The sequence below is a fragment of the Apteryx mantelli genome, chromosome 2 (assembly GCF_036417845.1).
Source record: "Apteryx mantelli isolate bAptMan1 chromosome 2, bAptMan1.hap1, whole genome shotgun sequence".
NCBI lineage: Eukaryota > Metazoa > Chordata > Aves > Apterygiformes > Apterygidae > Apteryx > Apteryx mantelli.
In genome coordinates this window covers 153,769,180-153,792,799 of record NC_089979.1, presented here as the reverse complement: position 1 = coordinate 153,792,799, position 23,620 = coordinate 153,769,180, and the positions used below count along the sequence as shown (strand labels likewise).

Here is a 23,620-nt window from a genome sequence, read left to right as displayed (position 1 = left end):
ACAAGGAATTAGTTCACAGGAGATTTAGAAAATACTGACAGTTCCACGGCAGGCTTTCACTCATGCATTTTTTTCTCCCTTTTAGCTCTGCCGAACAGAGGGGGGAAAAAAAAGTCAAGAAAATTCGGAGGTTTCTCTCTCCAGCGTCCGCTAAAGCTGGCCCGTCAGTTTCCAAGCTCGCCCTGCCTCGGCGGGCGGCAGCAGGGAGAGGGCTGTGCCGCGCCCCCCTCACCGCCACGAAGCGACCGTTAGCGCGGGAACGCCACCGCCTGCCTGAGGCTCGCGCGCCGCCCCGCCAGGGCTAACGGCGCTCGCCCCCCGGCGGTTGGGCGAGGCCTCCCGCCCTGCAGTACCGTGGCCGAGGTTAGCCCCAGCCGCGCGGGCGCAAGCCGGCTCCGCCGCGTGCGCGTGGGCAGCGGGAGGAGGCTGGGCCGGCGCTCCCCACGGCCACGCCCTAACAGCGGGCGGCGGCGCGGGCGAGCGGGAGGCGGCTCTCGCAGACGTCCCTACCACACCCTCCTCCCATCCCTCGGAGGGAGCCCCGCCCCCCACGAACCCACACCCCCCAAAGCTCCGCCCCTCTTGTCCCCGCCCCCTCATCCTGGCTGCGCCTGCCCGGTGCGAGCGTCTGCACCACGGAGCGCCGATCCTCCCGCCGGTTGGCCCCGCTCCCTCCACCCCAGCGACGGCTTCGCGCCTGCGCTGTAGAGCTCTCGTCGTAGCCGGGCCTCTCGCCGCGCCTGCGCGGCACCTCCGAGCCGGGGGGCGGGGCTTGGGCGCTGCAGAGGGTGACGTCACCCCCTCCCGGCCCTGCCGTCCGCGCCTCCTCTGCCCGGGGAGGGGAGGGTCGGGACTTGCCGGCTGCAGGCGCCGCCATGGCTGCCATATTGGGGAGGAAGTGAGAGCAGGAGGCGGCAGCGGCGGCCAGGAAGGGGCCCTTCCCTTTTCTCTTCTGCTTAGGCGGACGCGGGCCTCCCGGCAGCGGCGGCAACGGCGGCTTGCGAGACCCCCGGAGCGGGCGGCGCAGAGGTAGCAGCGGGTCGCGGCGGAACTGAGCGCCCCGGAGGCGGCAGCGTTGGCCTAAGATGGCGGACCCGGCGGAGTGTAACATCAAAGTGATGTGTCGCTTCAGGCCCCTCAACGAGTCCGAAGTGACCCGTGGCGACAAGTACGTCGCCAAGTTTCAGGGCGAAGACACCGTCGTCATCGCGGTGAGAGGCCACCCCGGACGGGAAAGCTGGGGGGAAGCGTCGGGGGGGGGGGCGTGCGGGCGGTGGGGTCAGATACCGCGGGGATGGGCGCGGTGTGAGGCGAGAGGCGGGGCCGCCTCGGGAAGGGGTGGCTGTTTTGGGGTGGGGGTGGGAAGGGGAGGAGGGCAGGGCAGAGCGGTGGACGGGAGCGGCTAGGCTGGAGGCGGGCATGGTGGGGCAGAGAGCGGGGGCTGGTGGGACAGCTGGGGGGCCCATCTCCTGGCCGTGCATGTGTGGTTGCAGGACGTGCCCGTGGCAGCAGGTCAGGAAATCTGGCTGAAACCAAAGGCTCTAACAAAAGATTGCAACTTGGGGCGTAACTGGAGTTGTCGTTGCTGAGTCTGAGCCACAGGGCAGGCTTCGATGTGCCCACGGAAAACGTGCGAGTTGGGAGGTGGAGTGTGACAGACGAGTCCTGCAGAGTGTCCCCTGGCTAGGCTGTGCCTGGTTTTGGCGACCGTAATGAGTTTGGCCACTCAATAAATAGTCGTTCAAAAGTCCCAGTGTGCACTGGGACTAGCAGCGATGTAATTATCAACAGAAAGATTTTAGAAAGAAAACGCACGACAACAGCGTGGGATCCGTTTGACCAGTGCTTATGATCTGTAAATCAGTCATCGGCTGATAACTTCTTTTAAAGCAGAATGAACTGAGACCTTTTGACTTACTACCACTCTATAATCCATTTTAACCTAAGTCATCTTATAAGGTATGAAGGCTTTTATAAGGCAATCTGGATGTTACAGGGAAAAAGATAATACTAGCTTTGTTGTTCAGTGTGTCATATTTAGCCACAAAGTGGAGCCGGCATATAAAGTTAAATATAGTAGCCTACTGCCTAGTTTAATTAGTATTCTGCAAACAAACACTTTATTCCTAATGCTTGTGTTTTATCTCTGCTAACTTTTAATCACTCTATAGAGACAATACTGGTTCTGTGTTGCTGAATGCACAACTTAGAAATGTCAGTTGATTATTTTTCTTTAAATTTTTTGTTACTCCCTTTCTTAAGGCTACCAGTACTACCTTTTTCTCGCAGTATCTGAACTTCGAAGAAGACATTAATAACATAAGTTTTTTTTAATATGACATATTAAAGGCTGGTGCTTTATTCTGTTTGAATTCCACTGATTTTGCGAATCAAATATGGAATTCCATGAGTTTTGAGCTGCAAGAAAGCTAGAATGCTTGTGAAATGAGGTAATTTGGGCCTCTTTCAGCTGACAAGTTGTTATTTTGGAGTAATCTCTTCTTACTCAGATTGTACAGGTAAACTCCTCAGAGTAAGGAACCAAACCTGGAAATGGAAAATTTAACTAGAACAAATGATCTCACACCATCAGTGAGTATCTGTTCATTGTGACACTGTACGTTCTGTTTAAAATCCAGGATTAATTTCACAAACATTGATTTTTTTTTTTTTTTTTTTCCTGACTCTTTCCTAAGTGATGCATTTTCCGCATCTTGTTTATTTCAGTAGTTCTTGGGCTAAATTACAGCCATTTCTAATGAAGTACGTCTTAAATAACAGAAAGGAGGTAATTTGGAATGGACTTAAAAATGTTGTTTCCATCCATGCATTGCAGGTTGAATAGAATCTTCTGCATTTTCATCTCTAATACTCTGCTTCTCACAGTTAGACAGTTTTACACAATTTAAAAATTTTAAGGAGTTTATTACCAAATATTAAAACTAGAATTTCTCATTGTTTGTGAGTTAAAGAGAAAACTTTTATATCTTTAAATATTCTTTAAAATGTCTACAATGTAAATTGGGCTGAGGTGGCACTAAATTTGTGTAGAACAATGTAATGTCATGCTTCTGAGGGATCATGCGGGGCTCTGTGCTGGGATTTGGTAGGGACTTAATATTTATTGTTACAACTGTATTTTAGTGTTTTCTGCATGGGTAAAAAAGAAAAATCTTCAGTGATCCCAGGTCCAAGACTTGCTGTGTCTGACCTTGAAAAAATACTGAAAAAAAGCATTATTAGATTACAGGAGTAGTTGACGGTACTTGAACTTTATTTTAATAGAGGATTGATGTTCTGGAATTCCTCTATATGTGTGTGGCTTTTTTTTTGGTGTCGGTTGGTTGGTTTTTGTTTTTAGCTGACAGGGGTTTTACTAAGTTACCTTGCAATCTGAGGATGTAGCTAACCAACCACATCTTGCCTGTGTTTTGCGGAATTGTCAAAGGGAGGATAGTAACAAAACAATTCTTCTCATGAAACAGTTTCTAAAAACATTCCTTGGTAAGCTGTATGTTTGGTTGCTTTCAACTGTTTATTAAAATTTCTGTATTTACAGCTACATGTAATATTGGCTGCCATTTGAACAGTTAATTGAGCCACTTTTTATATATATTATGTATCTGCTTTCCTTGTCTGCTGTCACTGTCTTGAGTAGCCTGATGGAATTATGATGCCTTCTGTGTGTGCCTGGATCTATGCTGAAACATTGAAGGCTTCTTAAATAATACTTAGATGTTGCTTGACATGATAGATTGGAGATGAAAACTAGGAGACAGTGGGAACAGAGCTTATAGCAGGCTCTATCTCAGATTTGAACCCTCTGGAGGAAGGAGAGGAGGGAAAGCAGTGACTGTAGCCAAACCCTCCTCCTCCCTTCTTGGCTCCCTTGTCATCTCTGAACTGTCTCTTCACCCTTCTCCCCATCTTTTCCTAGCTCCTGTGTAATTGCTGATATGGTTGCCATTCTGGACCAGGAGTTGTTTCGATTTGTGTTAGATAAAATATTTGCTTTAATTGTAGTTGGTATATAACAGCAATTTGGGTGGGCAAGTGCTGTTGGCCTGTTTTAAAGAGCAGGCTTTGGAAAGGTACTGTTCTTTAACAGGATACCGCTTCTTTTAACTAGTCAAGAGCTTTTTAAAGTTTAAATATTAATCAAAGGCAGCTTCTTTCCATTTTAACACTTTATTAAATATTTTTGCTAATGGCCCTTTTGTTAATATAGGGATTTTGTTAAAACAGATAATTCAATGGCATGACTTGCTATGTATATATGGACCTTGTATATAAAGAGATTTATGCTGTTTAACATAAAGTTGAAAGTGACTTACTCAGGAATTTCAGACTATGAGCAATATGATGGGGGGAGACTAACAAGCTTATAATGTATGTGATTATGTCCTGTATTTTTTAAATGTAAAACTGCTTGTAGCTGGATAGCTTTATAGCTCTGCTTAAAGTATCTGTACTTTTTTTTTTTAATCTCTATCCCTAGTCTTGCTCATCTTACAACTCTCCAAAAGAGAAGTTACTCAGTGCAGTCACACTCAACCATTTCAGACAGAAGCCTAAACTGAAATCAGTACTGTCAAATGGCTGAAGTGGTAAGGCATTATGGGTATTGACACACAAATGGACAATGTCCTGCTTTCCTCCAGACTCTTCTAGTAGCAATCATAATATAGTCCTTATTTCCATGGCTTGTAGGAAAGGCTCCTGACTACCTGCCTGTATTTTAGTATTTGTTTAGAGAAGTGTTTTTGTTACTTAAGACATAGTCTCTGTGAAGAGTATGAGACGTATTTAGCTTTCTTTTTCATTGCTTTTATGAACTATTATAGGATAGTAAATGAAAACATGGCTTGGTTTAAGTTGTGTTAGAATCTGACTAATGAAGGTCACTTACGTTTTCTTCTGAATAATCTTCTGCCAAAAGCTGCAGTAAAAGCAACTTGTGCATTCCTGAAAGATATAAATGTATAAATGCAGGGAGCAAGGTGCATTCTTAAACAAGAGTTCTTTGTGTTATTTTACTAGAGTGAAGGAAAACACTCTGAGTATTTTTAGTAGTGTGTTTCTGATTAATGCTTAAAGTGAAACTTTAGTCATAAGCCAGAAGTTGTTATAATCTGTAGATGAAGTATTCTTATTCTTTCAGTGTTACTTTTTTCAATTTTGATCCCTGGATGGTAGATAATAGAGAAGTCTCTCAGATGATACTCATCTAGTGATTTTACAAAAAGCAAGTATTCTAGCTTACAGCAATGGTTAAAGGAGGATGTACTCCTTGATTGCTGTACCACTTTCTTAAAAACATTTCACCACTCATGTCATGTTTGGTTTTCATTCTGAAACCTAATGATGGTTTATGTCAGCAGTGTTTACTTTTTGCTTTAGAAGAAACAATTTTGCAAAAGTAAAGCTTTGCTGAAACCCTTTTTCCAAATTATCTCTGGTTTGATGCTGGAATTGAGTTTCCAGTCACAAATTTTCATGATAAACTTTCATGTTTTAGTCCTCTATGACAATAAATAACTGCTGAAAAAATCTAGTTGTTTCTTGCAGGGTGTACAGTATGTGTAACTTTACTCATGTTTATACTCAGATTGTGGTATTTGCACAGAAATAAGGAATAGAACGCAAAAAGAGCTGAGATCTACTGACTGTTCCCTATCAGCTGCAGTTTCTAATTCTAGGATATAAAAAAAAATCTTTTACTTAACCTGAAATAAAATACTAAGTTGGGATTGTACCCTTTCACTCATGTGCAACTCTGGACTCCATTTGATGTGTCAAGGTAGCAGTACTTTAGCTTTGTAATAGGAAGAACTGAACCAGGTATTTGACATCATGTTTTCCAGAAATAGCTCAATGTGGAATTTTTTTTTTTAATGTATCTTGTGGCTGAAAGTGGGAATGTTCTTTAACAAAGAATCTAAACTTAAGGGGAAAGTAAGCCCATTTCTTCAACCTCACACCAAGAATAAGCTAAACACAGGTTTATAAAACATTGTTTTAGCAATCCATTCTAGCAAAAAAGAATGCCTTGGTTAACCTTAAAGAGCATCTGCAGATGTTGTGGAAGAAAGATACACAATTGGTTTTCAAGTAACCTTTCACTACTGGCTTTGCTTCAGATATTAATGCCTAGAAAATAAGGTGAACTAAGATAGTCTTATGACTAACCAACTCTATAACTCACAGAAGATTACAATGGGAAAATTCCTTAGAAATAATTTAAAATAATTTTATGTAACTTATTTTAAGTACATACTTTTTTTTTTTAAATTAAGATTTCAGCCTAAGTAAGATCAGGTATTTTTTGTGTGGTCTTCAATAAAAGTACTAGGAAAAATTGACTTTTTGGAAGAACAAGTCTTACGTGCTCCTAATCTTGTATGATTTGGATGGGTTGAGCATTCTTCTATATAAATGGTAGTTAGTCTTTACGTTAACTGCAGTAATGTGTACTTGGACATAAACCTTTTGTTAAAATTTGGTATAATTGCTGCTAAATCATGTTGACCGATGTACTTTCTGAGGGCTGTGGGAGTGCTTGCAGAGTTCTTACTGTGGGACACTTGAGCAATATATGTTAAATTTCTATTAGGATTTAAGTAAGATATGTTGAAAATAAATTTCTAGAGTATGTTAAGGCAGTGTCATATCATGGTAGTGACACTACCACAGTTGTGGAGACCATGTGATAATGTTACTTGGACCTCTTGTGTTTGCAGTTCCGTCATAATACCTGATTGTTTACTTCTTGGGGAAGAAGAGGCATCTGATTACAGAAAAGTATCTGTCACTTGAATCTTTCTTGCTTAATCTCTTGAAAGTAATGACCACGCTTTCTAGGGCAGGGTAATCTGTGTAATAATGGTTTTGGCTTTGTCTACATCAGAAAGTAGACTATAAGAGAAGTGATAAGACATAGCATTGCAGGTGCCAAAAAAACTATACTGACTGAAACTATACTGAGTGGGAATAACTTTTTTTTTTTTTTTTTTTTTTTTTTTTAATCCTGGAACATGCTTGGCTAAACTGCCTCGGTTAGATATTGATTCAGTGGTGATAGAAGAGGGACAGTCATTTAATGTGGATTCTCACAGGTGTGATAAACAAGTGTACTGTGGGTGGTGAGGGAAGTACTTAATTGGGTTTTTGAGGGCTTTGAAGTTATATTCTAGCTTGATCTGGAAAGGGATAATATTGAGGCCATGTTGACAAATCTACCAGTTTCTCCCTGCAAGGGATGGGGATGTGACAAGCGGTATGAAGGGGGCTCTAGTAATTTTGTGGTGTGTTGGTAGCAGTTATTATTTGAGGGTAGTTGGAATTTGTCATGTGCCTACCAGCTTTCACTGTAAAAATAAACAAGATCAATTAAAGGCATTATTGCCTGCAGTTCTTACAGCTTTGCTTTCTGTTCTTACTAATCCATAGCATTCATCATACGTGCTATTCTTCATCTTATTAAATGTTGTGAACGAGTAGAGATGGTACTTACATGAGATTCTGTAATTTGGCTCTGTTCTTGTATGAAGGCATCTGAATGGCAGGTGGAGAGTCTAAAAGTATGCTGTGTTCAGGGATTACTCTTGAGTTATGAGAAAACATAATTTTCCTTTTACATAGATATCAAATAATTTATTTCAGTCAAACTTTGCTTGGCAGAAGAATAAAAAAACCCCCAACACTCTAAATACTGTTTAAAAATGTTAGAAAATGGATGCTTTTTTAGAACCTTCTGCAAATTCCTGTAGACTGCAGGATAGCTACAGACTAGCACTGATTTTGTGCCTACAGCACTTTCTAAACAAGGTATTCTCCCTTACCAGAAACTAAACTTGATTTTTAAAGTTGGGTTTCTTTGAAGCAACTAAAAATCTGCTGTTTGACATTAGCAATGTTTTTGCAGTAATATGTAAGTATACAATAATGTGTGTAAATTCATTTAAACATAACACTATGCAAAATAATATTTGCATTTTAGTGTACTTTTCTGTTCTCATTTCTCTGAGGAGGTAAGTTCTGCTGGGGGTAGCAAAGATCAGATGTTGGGAATCTGTGAGAAAGCAATGAGTGCGGTTAATGGTTGTTGCATAGAGTGTGGACATTATGACTTTTCCCACTATATTCTTCCAATTTGTAATGGTAAATATGATCAACCTAAACGTTATTATTTCAGTGCACACAAATGCGTAGAAGAACTTGAGTGTGAAAGAAATGTGATGAGTATGTTTTGTGATGCAGTTGACTTGCAGAGTATAGTGTAGCTGACTGATATTTGTGTGGGTGGAAGCTTTTTAAAATTACAGATGCTAGTGAGAAAGAAAATGTATGGCTAACATTATCTTTTCTACAGTGACTTATCTCTTTATATAATGCATTTGCAGTCTTCAGTCTCTTACCTCAAGGTTGCTTGCAATTGTTAGTTTCTCCTGGTGTACTTAGTCAATATAATGGTCTCAGTTCTTCCCGTGGAACTTAAGAATTTGATGTATATCTGAAGGTAAAAATGAATAACTGAGAGCAGTTGAGAGAAATTGTGATTTCCCTAATGTGAAACAGTCTGCATCATCTGATGAACTTTAGCACCTTAGGGATAGTTTCTGCCTACTGAGTCTTGTGGTTTCTTAAGCATACTTACACTATGAATGCTATAATAAAGTGTGTGTGTGTATATATATATATGTGTGTGTGTGTGTATTTTTTTTTTTCCTGAGAGGGAGCTCATCTACTTGGATGCAAGCCCTCTCAGCAGTTGCCTATGTGTTGGAACTAAAAAGCTTTGCCTGATATTATGCTAGACCTTATTAAAAGGCCCATGGAAGGTCAGACTGGGGAAAGGAATGTGGGTGGGTGAAAGATGGAAGCTGTACTTGTTGCTCTGCCAGGGAGGCTGTTTCAGAATATCCTTGGGGGAAGGGGAAGGATGATGATTAAATTTAAGCAAAATCGAGCACTTAACAGTTGCAGTGAGATTAGCAACAGGAAGAGACCTAGGTCCCTTGTAAGTCTTGGTTATCTGCAAAAGATACTAAATCAAACTGCAAAAATGCTACAAAAACTTGAACCTCATAAGATGAGCATAATAGTTCATATCCTAATGATTTTTCACCTACTTTGAACTGTGCTATAAAAATCTCTTGTATTTAAAACAAAGCAAAATCTAACATTACTTTCAGAAAGTTGCATCAGAGCTGCTTCTTTTAGTGTCTTCCAAAATCAGTCTTCTACGAAAGGTTCTCTTCCTCCAGAACTGGCCCTTTCTTTCTGCTTATGGATAGTGGGGGTTTTTGGGTGGTGAGGGGGAGGAAGAATGTTCTTATGCTGATTGCAGGTGATCTGAATGCTTGCTTTGGTTTGGGTTTTTTAACAAATATTACCAAGGCAAACATTCTGTGTAATGTGTTGTAAATCATTTTTAATAATTTGGGTCTACCAGAGTACCAGAGTAGTAGAAAGGAATAAAGGCTTCTCAGACGTACAGCCCAGGTACTGGCTTATGTTGTAACTGAGGTAGATTGAGGGCATGTGGGAGAGTAGTTTTGGAAAGCTGTCTAGGTTGCACTTTGAAACCAAGTATATTTAAATCGAGGCCTTATTTGTAGGCAAGCATATAAAGATTTAGGCAATACTGTATGTGAGCCGTTTTCCACAATACTATCTTAAAAGTGACTAAAACATAAGATATTGAGACAGTAAGGATTACTTCTAAACTATATTCAAACACCTTTCAGTTATGTTTCTAGGATTTGTTTTTTAAATAGCTCTTATGCCCTTTTTTCTTTTTTCTTTCTTTTTCTCCAGTCCAAGCCATATATATTTGACCGTGTATTCCAGTCAAACACATCACAGGAACAAGTATACAATGATTGTGCTAAAAAGATTGTCAAAGGTAAGGTGGGAGAACAACTTTTGCCATAAGGAAATGCCTCATATATTTGTGTGGGTTTTAATGGTGAAAACTGATACTTCTGTTACTCCTTCTTCTTACCCTCTAAATCTTTAGTTAGAACCGGCATGGATCATAGCAGTGTAAAATCTTCTTGTAGTCCGGTAGATCAATCATCTCAATTCTAAACCTGCTGTTTCAGTTATTTGTAACATTTGATAATATTTACCTTTCACATTTTATTTTTTTTCCATGGGTCTCTGCAAAAGATTGTTTAAAACAGTTTCTCAGAAATTAATCAAAGAAAAAATACAACATTTCTGTTTAAAAACAATTCTTGTGAGTAGTTTCTTAAATATTTTTTTGAGATTTACTGGTGTCAGAAAACATCCTACGGTTGCGTTACCTTGTTCAAAGGAATATAAGAAGGAAACTTGTAAATTAACGTGTATGCTGGAGATATTTTCTAAGGTTGTTTAATATGCAGTTAAAGGATTCTTTTTTGCTGTGATTTTTAGCTTCAAGTAAAAGTTTAAATATGAGTCCTCTTATCTTTGCGCATCTTAGGGTGTACAGTTTCCAACTTGAATTGTCAGAATTAGCCTAGTAACTTCTAAAAGTCGAGTCTTACAAGGTCACGAAACAGTACATTGTTGTTGTAAGCAATTAGCTATTTTCCTCAAATTCTTTTACAGTTTCTTGAGGAGGTTAGTGTAATAAATTCTAGTTGATACAACTTTCAAAATAACTTTAACAAAGTCTTGTAAGAAACCACTAATAATTGATATTTTAGGGATATTTTAATAATAAAAGGAAAAGGAAGATAACAGAAGATTGGGTAAATACACATTTTTTGATAATAAGTAAAGTGAATTGCTGTGGAAAAATCCATGCTACTGCAAAAATTTAAGTCTTTAAGGAGTTAAATAGAGATCAGGGTTAGATCAAAAGATTTTTTTCTTTCTTTCTTTATTGGAGATTAAAAATTGAATTAATTGAATTTTGGCAATTCGAAATTGGAGTTGACCAAGAACTGTAATCCTTCCTTACTGCCTCCTTCGTGTCCCCCATTCTCCCCCCCCCCCCCAATCCCCCCAATCTGAAAAACTAATCTGTTCTTTTTCTGGGTGTGTTTTCTTAGGCTATGAGGCATCTTGTGGCTACTGAACTGTAGTGATGGTACAGATGGATATAGGGGTATGATGGGTTAGATAAGACTTCCCCATTTGGGAGTAGCCCGTGGTTGTTTATGGAAAACAAAAGTTTGCTTTCAAGATGAGATTCAACAGTAACAGACTGGTAAACAAATAAACAAAAATCTAAAAACCAAAAAACCCCAGCCCCAGGTTGGTTCATCCACAATTTAAAATGTAACAAACTCTCCTTGTGGGCTAAGAGTAAACTGCTAAAACTTATAGCATAGCTCATTCTCTTAACCAATAGGCACTTGAACTTTCCCTGTGAAGACAGACAGTACCGTAACATTCTTGCTTACAGTTCCTTCTTCCTCTTAAGTCATTGAAGACTATCTGTTTTTCATCCTGGTAGTTGTATCCGGACATTAACCCAGAATTTCTTTTCTGTTCCCAGTTCTAAAGTCCTGATGTTCTGGTTGAAGGAAAAGGGTCCTTCTAATATAGTAAACTTCTAAAATTGTGATTGATGGTGACTTAATTCATTAAAAATGGCCTTCCCCCAACCCAAACCCTAGCATTGAGTTCCCAAACATTGATGTGTTTAATCAATGATTTAACTTGCTAACCATTTTAGCAATTGTCTGCTTGCGTTCTATTTCACTTGACGTTTGCACAGAAAAGGGAAAAGAACCCTAATGAAAATACTTTTTCCTTTTAGATGTACTTGAGGGATACAATGGTACAATATTTGCTTATGGGCAAACATCATCTGGAAAGACACACACTATGGAAGTAAGAAATCTTAAACTAGTTTTCTCTTACTGTCACTGTCATCTCTTCTCACCACAATGCTATTATCTTTCTAGAAATAAGATCTATCTGCTGTTTTCATCTTGAATTTTAACTTTTTTCCCCTTTCCATTGCAATATTTGGATACCTAAAATGTTTGTCAGGACTAGAAATGGCAATTACTGTATTCTTTCCGCTCTCAGTAGTAGGAGAAGAAACATGGCATTTCTAATAGTAGATTTTCACTTTTAGTTGTTTGAGAGAGATCTGAGGCTGTCTTTTTCCCTCCTGGCAAATGCTGGGCTTAAATGGATGGTCAAGACTTTCCTTTATAGGTAAAATAAAAGGCTGACAGGTATGATGTATTTAAAACTAGGTTGTTGTCTGTTGACTCTTTGTTTTGCCTTTAAATACTGTTTGTGATGTTGAATTCAATATAATGTTTCATTTTATTGTATCTTTTTCTAATAAGGGGAAGCTTCATGACCCAGATGGAATGGGGATTATTCCAAGAATAGTGCAAGATATTTTTAATTATATTTACTCTATGGATGAAAATCTCGAGTTTCACATTAAAGTAAGCTTTCTTCATTGTTACCTATTTAAGTAACTGTTGCTTCAGTATCAAAACTGGAAGTAGTCTGTAGTTAAATGTTTGTTCTATCTATACCTTTGCAGAATGTAACTTGGAAAATCTAAGGGAGTTATTTCAGAAGTAACTGGCTCTTCTTAAAGAAGAATTAAGTTAACATTTTAATCTTGTTTCCATTAAACATTGATGGTAGCTATCCTGATAGTCTGTGTCAGTGCTGATACTACTTGAGGCTTTTCATCAAAATGATTTCTTCTTTAAAGGTATATTTTAGTTCAGCCTCAAGGACGCGAGCTAGACACGGTATTATGTGGGAGTTCTAAATCATGCTGGATCCTTCTTGTCCAAGAGCATTAGAAAGCAAAAACACATAGCTTTATCTTTTTTTTTTTTTTCTCATCTCCCTTTTAGGTGTCATATTTTGAAATATACTTGGATAAAATAAGGGACCTTTTGGATGGTAAGTTTTATATTTATATGAAATAAAAATTTCTTCTGTAGGGGGCGATTTTAAAAAAAAAGCCTTACCATGATACTTAGCTATGTAGTATGCTAATAATAACCTATACATGATATAGGTACATCAAAATGAGAAAGCATGGAGCTAATCTGTACAAAATCATTTAAGCAGCACTAGTGGCTGTTTCATGTATATTCTGTTTTTATAAAGTATTGCTGTGAAATAATATCTATAACTCCTGGGGTATATGTTGTGAACAGCTCATTCATTTTGCAAAGAATCGATATGTACTTCAGCTTTAGAACTTTTTCTCTTCCAGTTTCAAAGACCAATCTTTCTGTTCATGAAGACAAAAATAGAGTTCCCTATGTAAAGGTGAGTGTCAGTCTGATGTTGTTTTGATCTTTCACTTCTGTGATGTACACCATTTACTTCTGGCTTGTTGATATTTTTAAAGGGTTGCACGGAGCGTTTTGTATGTAGTCCGGAAGAAGTTATGGATACTATAGATGAAGGAAAATCTAACCGACATGTAGCAGTTACAAGTAAGTATTATGTTTATCTCCTTTAGTGCTTTATCTGTTTGTTTATTGTATGTATTAAAAAGTGGGGAAGACAAAAATGGTGCACTAAATAATTTGGGTTTTTGAAAAGGCCTCGTGTAAGCCATTTCAGCACGTCTTTTAGAAACAAGTCTTTCAGTTCGTTTCTTGTTAGATGTTACTTAGGCTTGGATTAGAAGGAGAAAATGATCAGTGAGGAGCTCTGAATCACTGGAAAAAAATGTAGTTCTGTGTTAGGAATAATGCAAAGTCCCAGTTTGTGGAATTTGCTCCAATTAACTTGTGAATCTGTAAGTAAGCCACTGTGTCTCATCTATAGCTTGGCCTTTATGTTGCAGCCTCTAAGAAAAGCTGGTCAGAAAATTTATTCAGACATACTGCAGATTTAAGCAGCATCCCAATGTCCCAAGTTTTGCTTTTTGGCCTGTGGCATGCAACTGAGTTGCCAGGAGCCATGACATAGGTCTCCACACTCCCACAGGAAGCAGGATAGAGGGTCAAAAAAAGGCAAAAAATGACAAGGACAGATAAGAGGCATGCAGAATAATACTTCAGTCTTTGGTAACTGTTGGAAATCTTTGAGAGCCAGGCTGAGGAGGAATTTCTTTTCTGTGTCTGGTTATTTACTTAACAAAAGAAAGAGAACATACATTTTTTAAAGAAAATATTATAAGATTTTTCCTTCTCCTGTCTTTGGCGAAGGAGCAGAAATAAAAATGGTGTTCCTGTTAAGGAAAGAGTAAGTCCTGCACTTCAACTTGATTACTTCTAGGTAACATAGTACTGAAATGGGGACTAGGCTAAGTAATGGAGAAATAGCAGAGACTTGGATACAGAGATATTCTCCTATGTTGAGCTGCATCTGTGGAATTAATGAACTGATCCTTTTAGGTCTATGAGGGATTTATGGTTAAAAGGAAGAAGAAACAGGCAGACTTATGTTCTCTTTGGGATTGCAGGCAGCTTAGGTCTTGTTAATGAATTTAAAACAGTTTTTTAAATTCAACGTGAGTCTTGTTTACATTGTGGTTTCACAGCGCAGGTGGCAATACATATTTAAAGGAGAAAAGGATGAGAGAGGGCTTAACCATCTAGTTCAAATTTTCACAAAAGTGTGAAATGTGATGCACTAAATTTTTGAAGTGTGCTCTGTACTTTGTGTTTTAATGTAGTAAATTAAATGTGTGAAATCCATAGTTGACATGCTAGCAAATCTTATCAGTGAGCTTATGTGGTATTAATAGAAGCCCAAGGGAGACTGGATCTTTGTTACTCTGTTAGGTGATACTGACTTGGTTTCACTAGCTCTAGTTTTACTGTCTTGTGAGACTACTGCATGTAGTTCCATTAGCTTTAGATCTGTCACTTCACTGTGGGAAGATACTGTATTAGTCAAGTAATATTGATTGTACAAATATTTTTGACAATTTATATATTTTGGATTATAGATATGAATGAACACAGCTCCCGAAGTCATAGTATTTTTCTTATTAATGTGAAACAAGAGAATACTCAAACAGAACAGAAACTAAGTGGAAAACTTTACCTTGTGGACTTGGCAGGTAGTGAAAAGGTAACTTTTAATTTCTCTTTTTATGCTCTGTAAAACTCAGGTCAATTTTTACATTCACTTAAAATATTTGATTGTAATAGTGACTGTTCAGTCATCTCTGAAGCTTTTTAATTCTGACTTTAGAGACTCTCTCCTTAAACTGATTTGCATTTCTGCAGGGAGTTTGTGGAATAGGATGAGGAAATAGGCTAGAGTTTGTTCTCAGTGTCTGAGAGGTAAAAACTGTATGGGTGTGTTGGATAGTTAGGTACTGAAATCAGAGTGTTTATGCATGTGGAGTATCTAAATTTTCTTATGTAGTGGTGCCAGTTTTCCTAATTTGAAATTCTGATCAGCATTATTGCAATTGATGACGGCTTTCTTTCCTGTATCAGTGCTTAAAAGAAGGAAATCCATTTTGCTTATTGTATATTAGTATTATCCTGCTTTATTATTCATTGTAGTTTACTCCTTTTAATTTTTCCTTCTGGGGCTTATCTCCATCTTTGTCTCCAGCTTTTTCAGTCATTTCTGCTTGGTACTGCTTTTGCACGTGATTGTTCTGCAGCCTTTCTGTTCTATCTGATCCTGCTCTTATTCTAGAATGTATTTCTTAGTGGTTGTCTTTTTTGATCAGAAGCAAACTGGAAGCATTAAAGCTAGATGAGCAAAAAGTTGAAAAAACAAGCCAGGTTGCAGGTCTCCTTTCTGTGTAGTTTTGTTCCTTTTACTGTTTATCACAAATTTTGTTTCCTACTTCTCACGGTCTTCTGAAATACATTAATTTCTTTTTTGTGGGTTGTTTTGGACTGGATTAAACATAAGCAAATAGAATTGCTTAGCTGTCATGATGGCATCTTGATGAGAAGAATATAAAGGGGGAACTATGGAACTATACATCAAATTCAGCCCTCAGGCAGGAGAGCTAAGATAAACAGTGGTGTGAGATAAGGTAGATGTTTTTTTTTCCTTCCTCCTCCTCCCAGTTTCTGCTAATATCAACTTCAGTTCCTAGGGCATTCATGTGGGTCAAATTCAGCCTTTAAAACCTGTGTTCTCATGAACTTCTGTTAAAATAGGTTCACTGATGTGTTTTCCTGGCTTTTGGAATGGCCTCTAGCCAAACTTATATAGACCTTCATAGACAAAGTTCTAACTTTTGCTTTGATACTGCAAATTATTCACAACACATTTCCTTTTATTTTGTTTTTTTTAAGGAATTAACCTGAGCAAAAGTTTCAGTTCATAGATGCAAGCTTTTAGCTATTCACTTATCTTCTATAAAAAAGCCTGCTTTCCAAGGGAAGATGTTCACTTTTGTTGAAATATCAGAAGCATCTCCAAACACTGATTTCTTTTTCAATGAAAAATTGATGGTAAAATAAGGTAGGGAGTCTGAGGAGGATTTTGGTTATTCTAAACCAGCTTGCTGATGTGTACCTCTTAAAATCAGAATTGCCTTTAATGAGAGAGTATTATTCAAGTTTTGTATTAAATGTGGAAGGTGTTTCTGAAGATGCATTTAATAATTCATTGAAATGTTGTATAGGTTAGTAAAACTGGAGCAGAAGGTGCTGTGCTGGATGAGGCTAAGAACATCAACAAGTCTTTGTCTGCTCTTGGAAATGTCATCTCAGCTTTGGCTGAAAGCAGTGTAAGTGTTCTCTTTGTATTTTTAAACTTAAAGGCTTGTATCTAAGTGCATTATAATTTACAGAAATTCTTTACTGACCTATTTGGTGATGTGCATGGAATCTTTAATCTAATTGTATAAATGCATTGCGCATGACAATTATTCTTGTACTGTGTTGTCGCTTCTTCAGTGTGAGGAGCAATAATGGTATTATTTAATGTTGAGAGACTTCAAACATCATACTGAAAGTTTTCTTCTACTCTAGAAGTTACCAAACTTAGAAATACGCTGTTATGTCTTCCCATGCATGTTTCACCATGACATCTGTTTTGGGTTAAAGTAGAACTTGATCTGTGTTTCTAACAAAGTTCTGCCTAGTAAAGGTGTAGTGCTTATTTTAGCAAGTTGAATAAAGTGTTTGAAAAACCATGACTGATTCATTCAACTGTCTTCTTGGTAGACTTACGTTCCATATCGTGATAGCAAAATGACAAGAATCCTTCAGGATTCACTAGGGGGTAATTGCAGAACCACTATTGTTATTTGCTGTTCTCCATCTTCATACAATGAATCTGAAACTAAATCTACTCTTCTGTTTGGCCAAAGGTGAGTAAATGACTTACAAGGTGACTTTCCCTATGAAATTTTGTTTCTTGTCCCTGTTAAGTGCCTTGTAAGGTTGTGTTTCCTGCCTAACAACACATTACCTTTTGTTGTAAGTAAACCTCTAAGAGTAAGCAAACTATTGAAGGAATCTGTTCTTAATAAGCATATAGACTGAGATCGTAAATGCTACTGGTGATTTATTGCATATATAAATATGTTAATATTTTGCTCTTACTAAACCCAGAAATTAATGCAGAATGAGAAAAGAAGTTACTAAAATTAATTGGAATGTTCATTTTCTTGCTCTAATTCTACAGTGTGCATGTAGCTATTAAGTGTTACGGTGTCTCTCTCTCTCTCTTTTTCTGATCATAACACTTAATAGCTATATATATAAGCTATATATATACCTATATAGTGCTATATTATATACAGACACACAGACACAGACACAGACAGACAGACACAGACACAGACACAGACAGACAGACACAGACAGACAGACACAGACACAGACAGACAGACACAGACAGACAGACACAGACAGACAGACACAGACACAGACAGACAGACACAGACACAGACAGACAGACACAGACACAGACAGACAGACACAGACACAGACAGACAGACACAGACACAGACAGACAGACACAGACACAGACAGACAGACACAGACACAGACAGACAGACACAGACACAGACAGACAGACACAGACACAGACAGACAGACACAGACACAGACAGACAGACACAGACACAGACACAGACACAGACACAGACACAGACAGACACAGACAGACACAGACACAGACACAGACACAGACACAGACACAGACACAGACACAGACACAGACACAGACACAGACACAGACAGACACAGACAGACACAGACAGACACAGACAGACACAGACAGACACAGACACAGACACAGACACAGACACAGACAGACACAGACACAGACACAGACACTTAAGCTGAGCAGGATCCCGAAGACAGAGTGTATATTCTCAGGAGGACAGTGTAGCATTTGGTTCAAAATGCAGTTTAATGTATGGTCTTGGGAAGGGGAATTAATATTCTTATTTTAAAACGGGAAGAGGGAGTAAGGAGGTGCTCTACAGTTAACCTGAACCATTTGTTTGCAGAAGGAGCTTGCCCTCTGCTAACCTTGCTTTGGTAGCATACTGAATTAAATCCTCTGGTCTGTTTCTGGTATCTAATGCTCTAGTAACATTTGTGTTGATATTTATAAATTCAGTTATAAGTTGCACAGGAATTTGGAGGTACCCACTTAGAACTCTGCCACTCTATTATTAATGTCTGATCATAATGCTCCAGCTTCTAAACACTAGGTTGAATCGCTTAATTTACTGGAGCAGATTACGAAAGCTGTCAGGGTTTCGCTTTGTTCACCTGTTCTTCTGTGTTAGCATACCTCTTTTGTTTTAATTCAACAAGAAAGTTTTCAGCTGACCTTTCAGAGAAGACTGTTATGGAAAGTATACCTCGGTCACCCTAGTCAGTCTGGTATATTAATTTATTAATATTTTAATAATTCTATTAATTTAACCTGTTAGGGTTGTTCAATTTAGGCTGAAATTCTCAGCTCATAATCTAGTAGGAAATAACGTACCTTTATGAGTAACAAGTCCCAATGAGACTTGGCAGAAAGATGCTTATAAGAGTTGTAATATGAAAAAAGTAAATTTCTAACCAACTACTATTTACCTGACTAAATGTAGATGATCACATCCAAACTTTATGACTTGTACACCTTTTTTTGTTAATGGAGGTTTAGTCAGAGGACTTTCAGGATGAAATGAGCTGTTCTTTAAATAATCTAGATAGTTTACACTCTGAAAGTGTGTGAATGCTGTCCCTTGACCATTGGAAATACGGTGCTGGGGGTGGTGGATGCTGCCCTTACTGCCCTTTGTTCAAGGCTGTGTGGTGTCCTGACTTGAATACTTTCACTTGAAAGAATTTAGCTCAACCAGCTTGAGATTTTTGAGCGTCTCCACAGGTTATTTGATTGTTCCTTCCACTAATGGTTGCATCAAATCAACTGAAAGAACAGTAAGTTGACAGGGAGTAGGAACAAGCTTTTGGCAGAGGTGGGAGTTGCTTACATTTTCACTGATGATATGTAAGAGATTATATCTAAAAATCTTTAATTCTTAAAAAGAGCCAGTTTCAGAGCTTCTTGCTCCCTCTATGTAGAGCAAAGACCATTAAGAACACAGTCTGTGTCAATGTGGAGCTCACTGCAGAACAATGGAAAAAGAAATATGAAAAAGAAAAAGAGAAAAACAAGACTCTCCGTAACACCATACAGTGGCTAGAAAATGAACTCAACAGATGGCGGAATGGTGAGAAACAATTGAATTTTTGTTATGCAAACTTAGGCAAGAAGATAGACATTGAATTAGTCTTTAGGATACCTAAAGTAATTAAAAGCCCTATGCAAAACAATAATTAGAATGTTAAAGCTGCGGTATTAGGTCAACATTGAAGCTTACTATCTTACCCAGTTTGTATTTCAGCTGTGACAATTTTTAGTAATTGCACAATGGGAAAAATGTCTGAAAATTTATTGGTTAGGTTTTTGAACACTTAGTTTACTGGGAAAACTAGACAATTTTTAGAGTTCATCTTGTAAAAAATATATATATTTTAAAGTGATATTAATTGTAAATGCAGAAGCTGAGTAAATATTGCCTTTGGTTTTCAGATTCAAATCGATATCATAAGAACTTGTCCTCATCTAAAACTATCAACCATTTTTATAGGCAAAAAAAAAAATTGCTGCCAGCACAGAATGTGTGCCCTCCTTTCTTCTTGAATGTTTGGGTTCTCTTGGTTTGTGGGATCTGGCAAAGTGCAAATTAAATGTGAAGTGTTAAATTCAGGAAAAGAAGAACATAGGTTGTGCTTACAGAAGCAGACATATCCTGGAGTTCAGCAGCTGTCGAAGATGGTTTTGCAATCATGCAGACGACTCCTGCACTACGTCCTGGTGTAAATCTGACAAAACTGGGCTTATTTAAATCAGCTGAGGAAGATTTTTTTTTTTTTTAATGTATATTTACATACACTCATTCACTCTCTCACTCTTCCTTGTATGGAGATCGTATGAGACTACACCTGAAATGTTAAGTGTAGTTCTTTCCGAATATTGACACAATATACTAGAGTGTTGAGAAGAGCCCATATCATCCAAGGACTGCACAAAATGTTTTGTAGTAAGGCGCTAGGAATTTAGGCACTGCTAAGTGCCTTCATTAATATGTGGTATTTTCTCCATGTTAAGTTAGTGAAGTGTTCTCATCAGAAGAGGCTTAATGAACATGAAAAGGACAGAAAGTATAACCAGACAAATGTTTAAATTAGGAGTAAAGCAGTTTCATAGTAAATATGGCTAGCTATCAAAACAGACTACTGAGGGAAAAGAAAGGATTCTCTGTCTTTGTCTTCAGGACATGTTTGGATTCCGGAAAATACAATTTAATGTGGGATTTGGAGCTCACAGCAGAGTAACGGGGTGAAATGTAGTGGCCTGTGATAAATAGGAGGTCAGCCTGGATGATCTAATGGCTATTTTTTGTGTCATGAAATCTGTGAACATGATTGCTTATTAACCATGGAGCTGTACTATTACTAGGGAATATGCAATACTTTTCAGGGCTAACTTTCTGAAAGTTATTTCATGAGCAACTGTACTAAAAATACTTTATAAGCATATTTTTTATTTAAGGGGAGACTGTGCCAGTTGATGAACAGTTTGACAAAGAGAAGGCCAATTTAGAAGCTTTCACAGTGGACAAGGATATTACTGTTATTAATGATAAACCAGCTGCCCCAATTGGAGTAACAGGCAATTTCACTGATGCTGAGAGAAGAAAATGTGAGGAAGAAATTGCCAAACTATACAAACAACTAGATGACAAGGTATGACATTTTTATTTAATGTAAGACCTTGTGGAAAAACATCTTGAACTACATTATCTAATACTTAATTTGCCGCGCTTCATTTGTTAGTATTGCTTGCTTGAGCATATACCTGGAGTGCCTTACTCTAATTGTAAAGGTCTGCTTAAGAGAAATCAGAAGTTGTCTTATCTGCTGCTAAATGAGTATCCTGTCTTATTTGCTTTCTTCACTTTGCTGAAACTGACAAAAAATGTACTGAAAACAAACTTATCAGTAGGTAGAAAACAGATTTAAAAAAAAATAAGAAGGAAAAGTTTGTGAGACTTTTCAATAATATTTCTACTCAGTAGGTGTAGAACATTCCTAACAGATTCTTTGGAATAATACTGTACCAGAAGGAGGAAAATAATGAGTAAGCAGAAAAACTAGTGACTGGAAGAAAAAAAAAATCCTACTGTTTTCAATTTATGCGTATTTGATTTGAACATAATTTAAAACTTAAGCAATGTACTAAATTTGGAGAGAGAGAATCTTTGAATTCAGTCTTAAGTGTTTCTTGGAAGTTAGAAGAAGAATTTGGAGAGGATCTGCGAAAACATAGTTGTATAAGAATTTTGCCTTTAAAGCATGATGTTTTGTAAGTACGCACCAGGTTAAGAGTCTAATGCGTAGGCCAGTGAATCAAAAGGATGTTTCTTTTTAATTTTATTGCTTTCAGTTCTATAATTGCCTCAAAATATGGAAAGATTGAATACCTGAAATCTATTTTCTCTCCCTGTTATTTCAACTGCAGGATGAAGAAATTAATCAGCAGAGCCAACTAGTAGAAAAACTAAAAACACAAATGTTGGATCAGGAGGAGGTGAGTTTGTCTTGCATCTTTATATTTTTCTTTTTCTTCCCCCCTTTTTTTTTTTAATTTAAAGAAACTGGGGATGTTTTAAAATGAGTCACAGTTTATGACAAGGGAGTAGGATGGCAGTTTGCTACTGTAGTAGTTTTCTTTTATTCCTAACACAAATGCTCCTCCTATTCTTTTGCCCCACTTACACTGTAGTAATGGAGCCAGCTACATTTAAGCTGGTTTACTTGTACCTCAAGCCTCCATGAAAATGGAAGGAGTTGCAATGTTTTACACTAAGTCATTGGCTGTTGCTTTCAGCAAAGAAAGCTAGAGGTTTGTCAGAACTCCAAAATATCTTGATTTACCAAAGAAGCCTGTTTTAAAGTTTATTTTTGGTCAGTATTGCTGTACAGGCATATTGGTGGAAAAGCAAACAAACATGTAATGGTCCTTAATAAAGAGAGAAGTATGTATGTGTTACTTCAGATCATACTTGCTGGAATATTCAAACTATTTGTGTGCACGTGTTGCCAGTGATATAATATATATTAATAATGAAACTAACGATTTCATTTGGCCAAGATACAGAAAACAATTCTATAGAGCACCATGATAAAAACAAACAAAAATCCTTGGTGTATATGAAAAGAAGGAAAAGGTTCCTGAGGACTCAGGAAGTTGGAGCTCTTATTTACTTTATTTATATAAATAAATCTACCTCTTTAGCAAATCTTCATTTTGCTTTTTTATTCCTCTTCAGCAGCTAACAGTGTTAAAATGCTGCAAGTGTAATGTCTACCTATTGAAAATTTTGTAGACTTGTGAATAGTGTTCAGCTTCTCTTTTGAAATCTTGCTACATTTCATGTGCATTTCCAGCTGCCGTTTTGAAAGATTTTGATTGATAATCATTTCCATTTGAAAAGATTTTTTAAAACTGATGACTCTGGTTATAGATGAGCAGTTTAATTTTTTTATTATTATGCTCTTGTTATACCTGAGCATACCTATTCCATGATGCTGGGCACTGTAAAAACTTAAATATACGGCATTATAGTGGGTGAAAGCATTAATTTCTTGATGGTTCTTTATTTTTATTATTTATTATAAATCCCTATCAATGTTGTAGCTTCTCGCTTCTACCAGACGGGACCAAGACAACCTGCAAGCAGAGCTGAATCGCCTCCAAGCTGAAAATGATGCGTCTAAAGAAGAAGTGAAAGAGGTGCTACAGGCCCTTGAAGAGCTAGCTGTCAACTATGATCAGAAGTCTCAGGAAGTAGAAGATAAGGCAAAGGAATATGAACTGCTTAGTGATGAACTCAATCAAAAATCGGTAGGAAGTTGAAACGAAGGAATTACTGACTGTCTTCAACTTAACTTTTTTCTGTCTTACCTGCATTTCTTACTTGAAGTCATTTAAAGGCTTGAAATTTGAAATTGAAAGCTTGACTCTAAACCTTATTTCATACCAGGAAGAACTCATATTTGATGTTCTAAATAGCTGATATTCATTATACATGGCTTTCTCTTTCTCCGTTTTTTCCCCCATTTAGGAACTTCTAAGAACTTTTCCATGGCAGAGATGATCTGAAAGGTTTCTTGCT

At 37.9% G+C, this 23,620-nt stretch overlaps 1 protein-coding gene across 6 annotated transcripts in view; it reads left to right on the top strand.

The window, feature by feature from the left end:
• Positions 1–852: 852 nt before the first annotated feature.
• The window catches only part of KIF5B (kinesin family member 5B), a 37,885-nt gene continuing 15,117 nt past the window's right edge, over positions 853–23,620 (top strand). For 2 of the 6 annotated variants that reach the window (XM_067291865.1, XM_067291870.1), the window contains exons 1-14: positions 853–1,211; positions 9,820–9,907; positions 11,759–11,832; positions 12,303–12,407; positions 12,834–12,882; positions 13,202–13,257; positions 13,340–13,427; positions 14,894–15,018; positions 16,547–16,651; positions 17,091–17,236; positions 19,461–19,609; positions 20,995–21,188; positions 21,964–22,032; positions 23,143–23,349. In XM_067291865.1, the coding sequence (XP_067147966.1) occupies positions 1,086–1,211; positions 9,820–9,907; positions 11,759–11,832; positions 12,303–12,407; positions 12,834–12,882; positions 13,202–13,257; positions 13,340–13,427; positions 14,894–15,018; positions 16,547–16,651; positions 17,091–17,236; positions 19,461–19,609; positions 20,995–21,188; positions 21,964–22,032; positions 23,143–23,349 (1,581 nt within the window). In that variant the 5' untranslated portion in view covers positions 853–1,085. Of the gene's footprint in view, positions 1,212–2,520; positions 2,593–4,566; positions 4,608–9,819; positions 9,908–11,758; positions 11,833–12,302; positions 12,408–12,833; positions 12,883–13,201; positions 13,258–13,339; positions 13,428–14,893; positions 15,019–16,546; positions 16,652–17,090; positions 17,237–19,460; positions 19,610–20,994; positions 21,189–21,963; positions 22,033–23,142; positions 23,350–23,620 lie in introns of those variants that run through there. The other 4 variants (XM_067291866.1, XM_067291867.1, XM_067291869.1 and 1 more) reach the window with 4 other exon arrangements.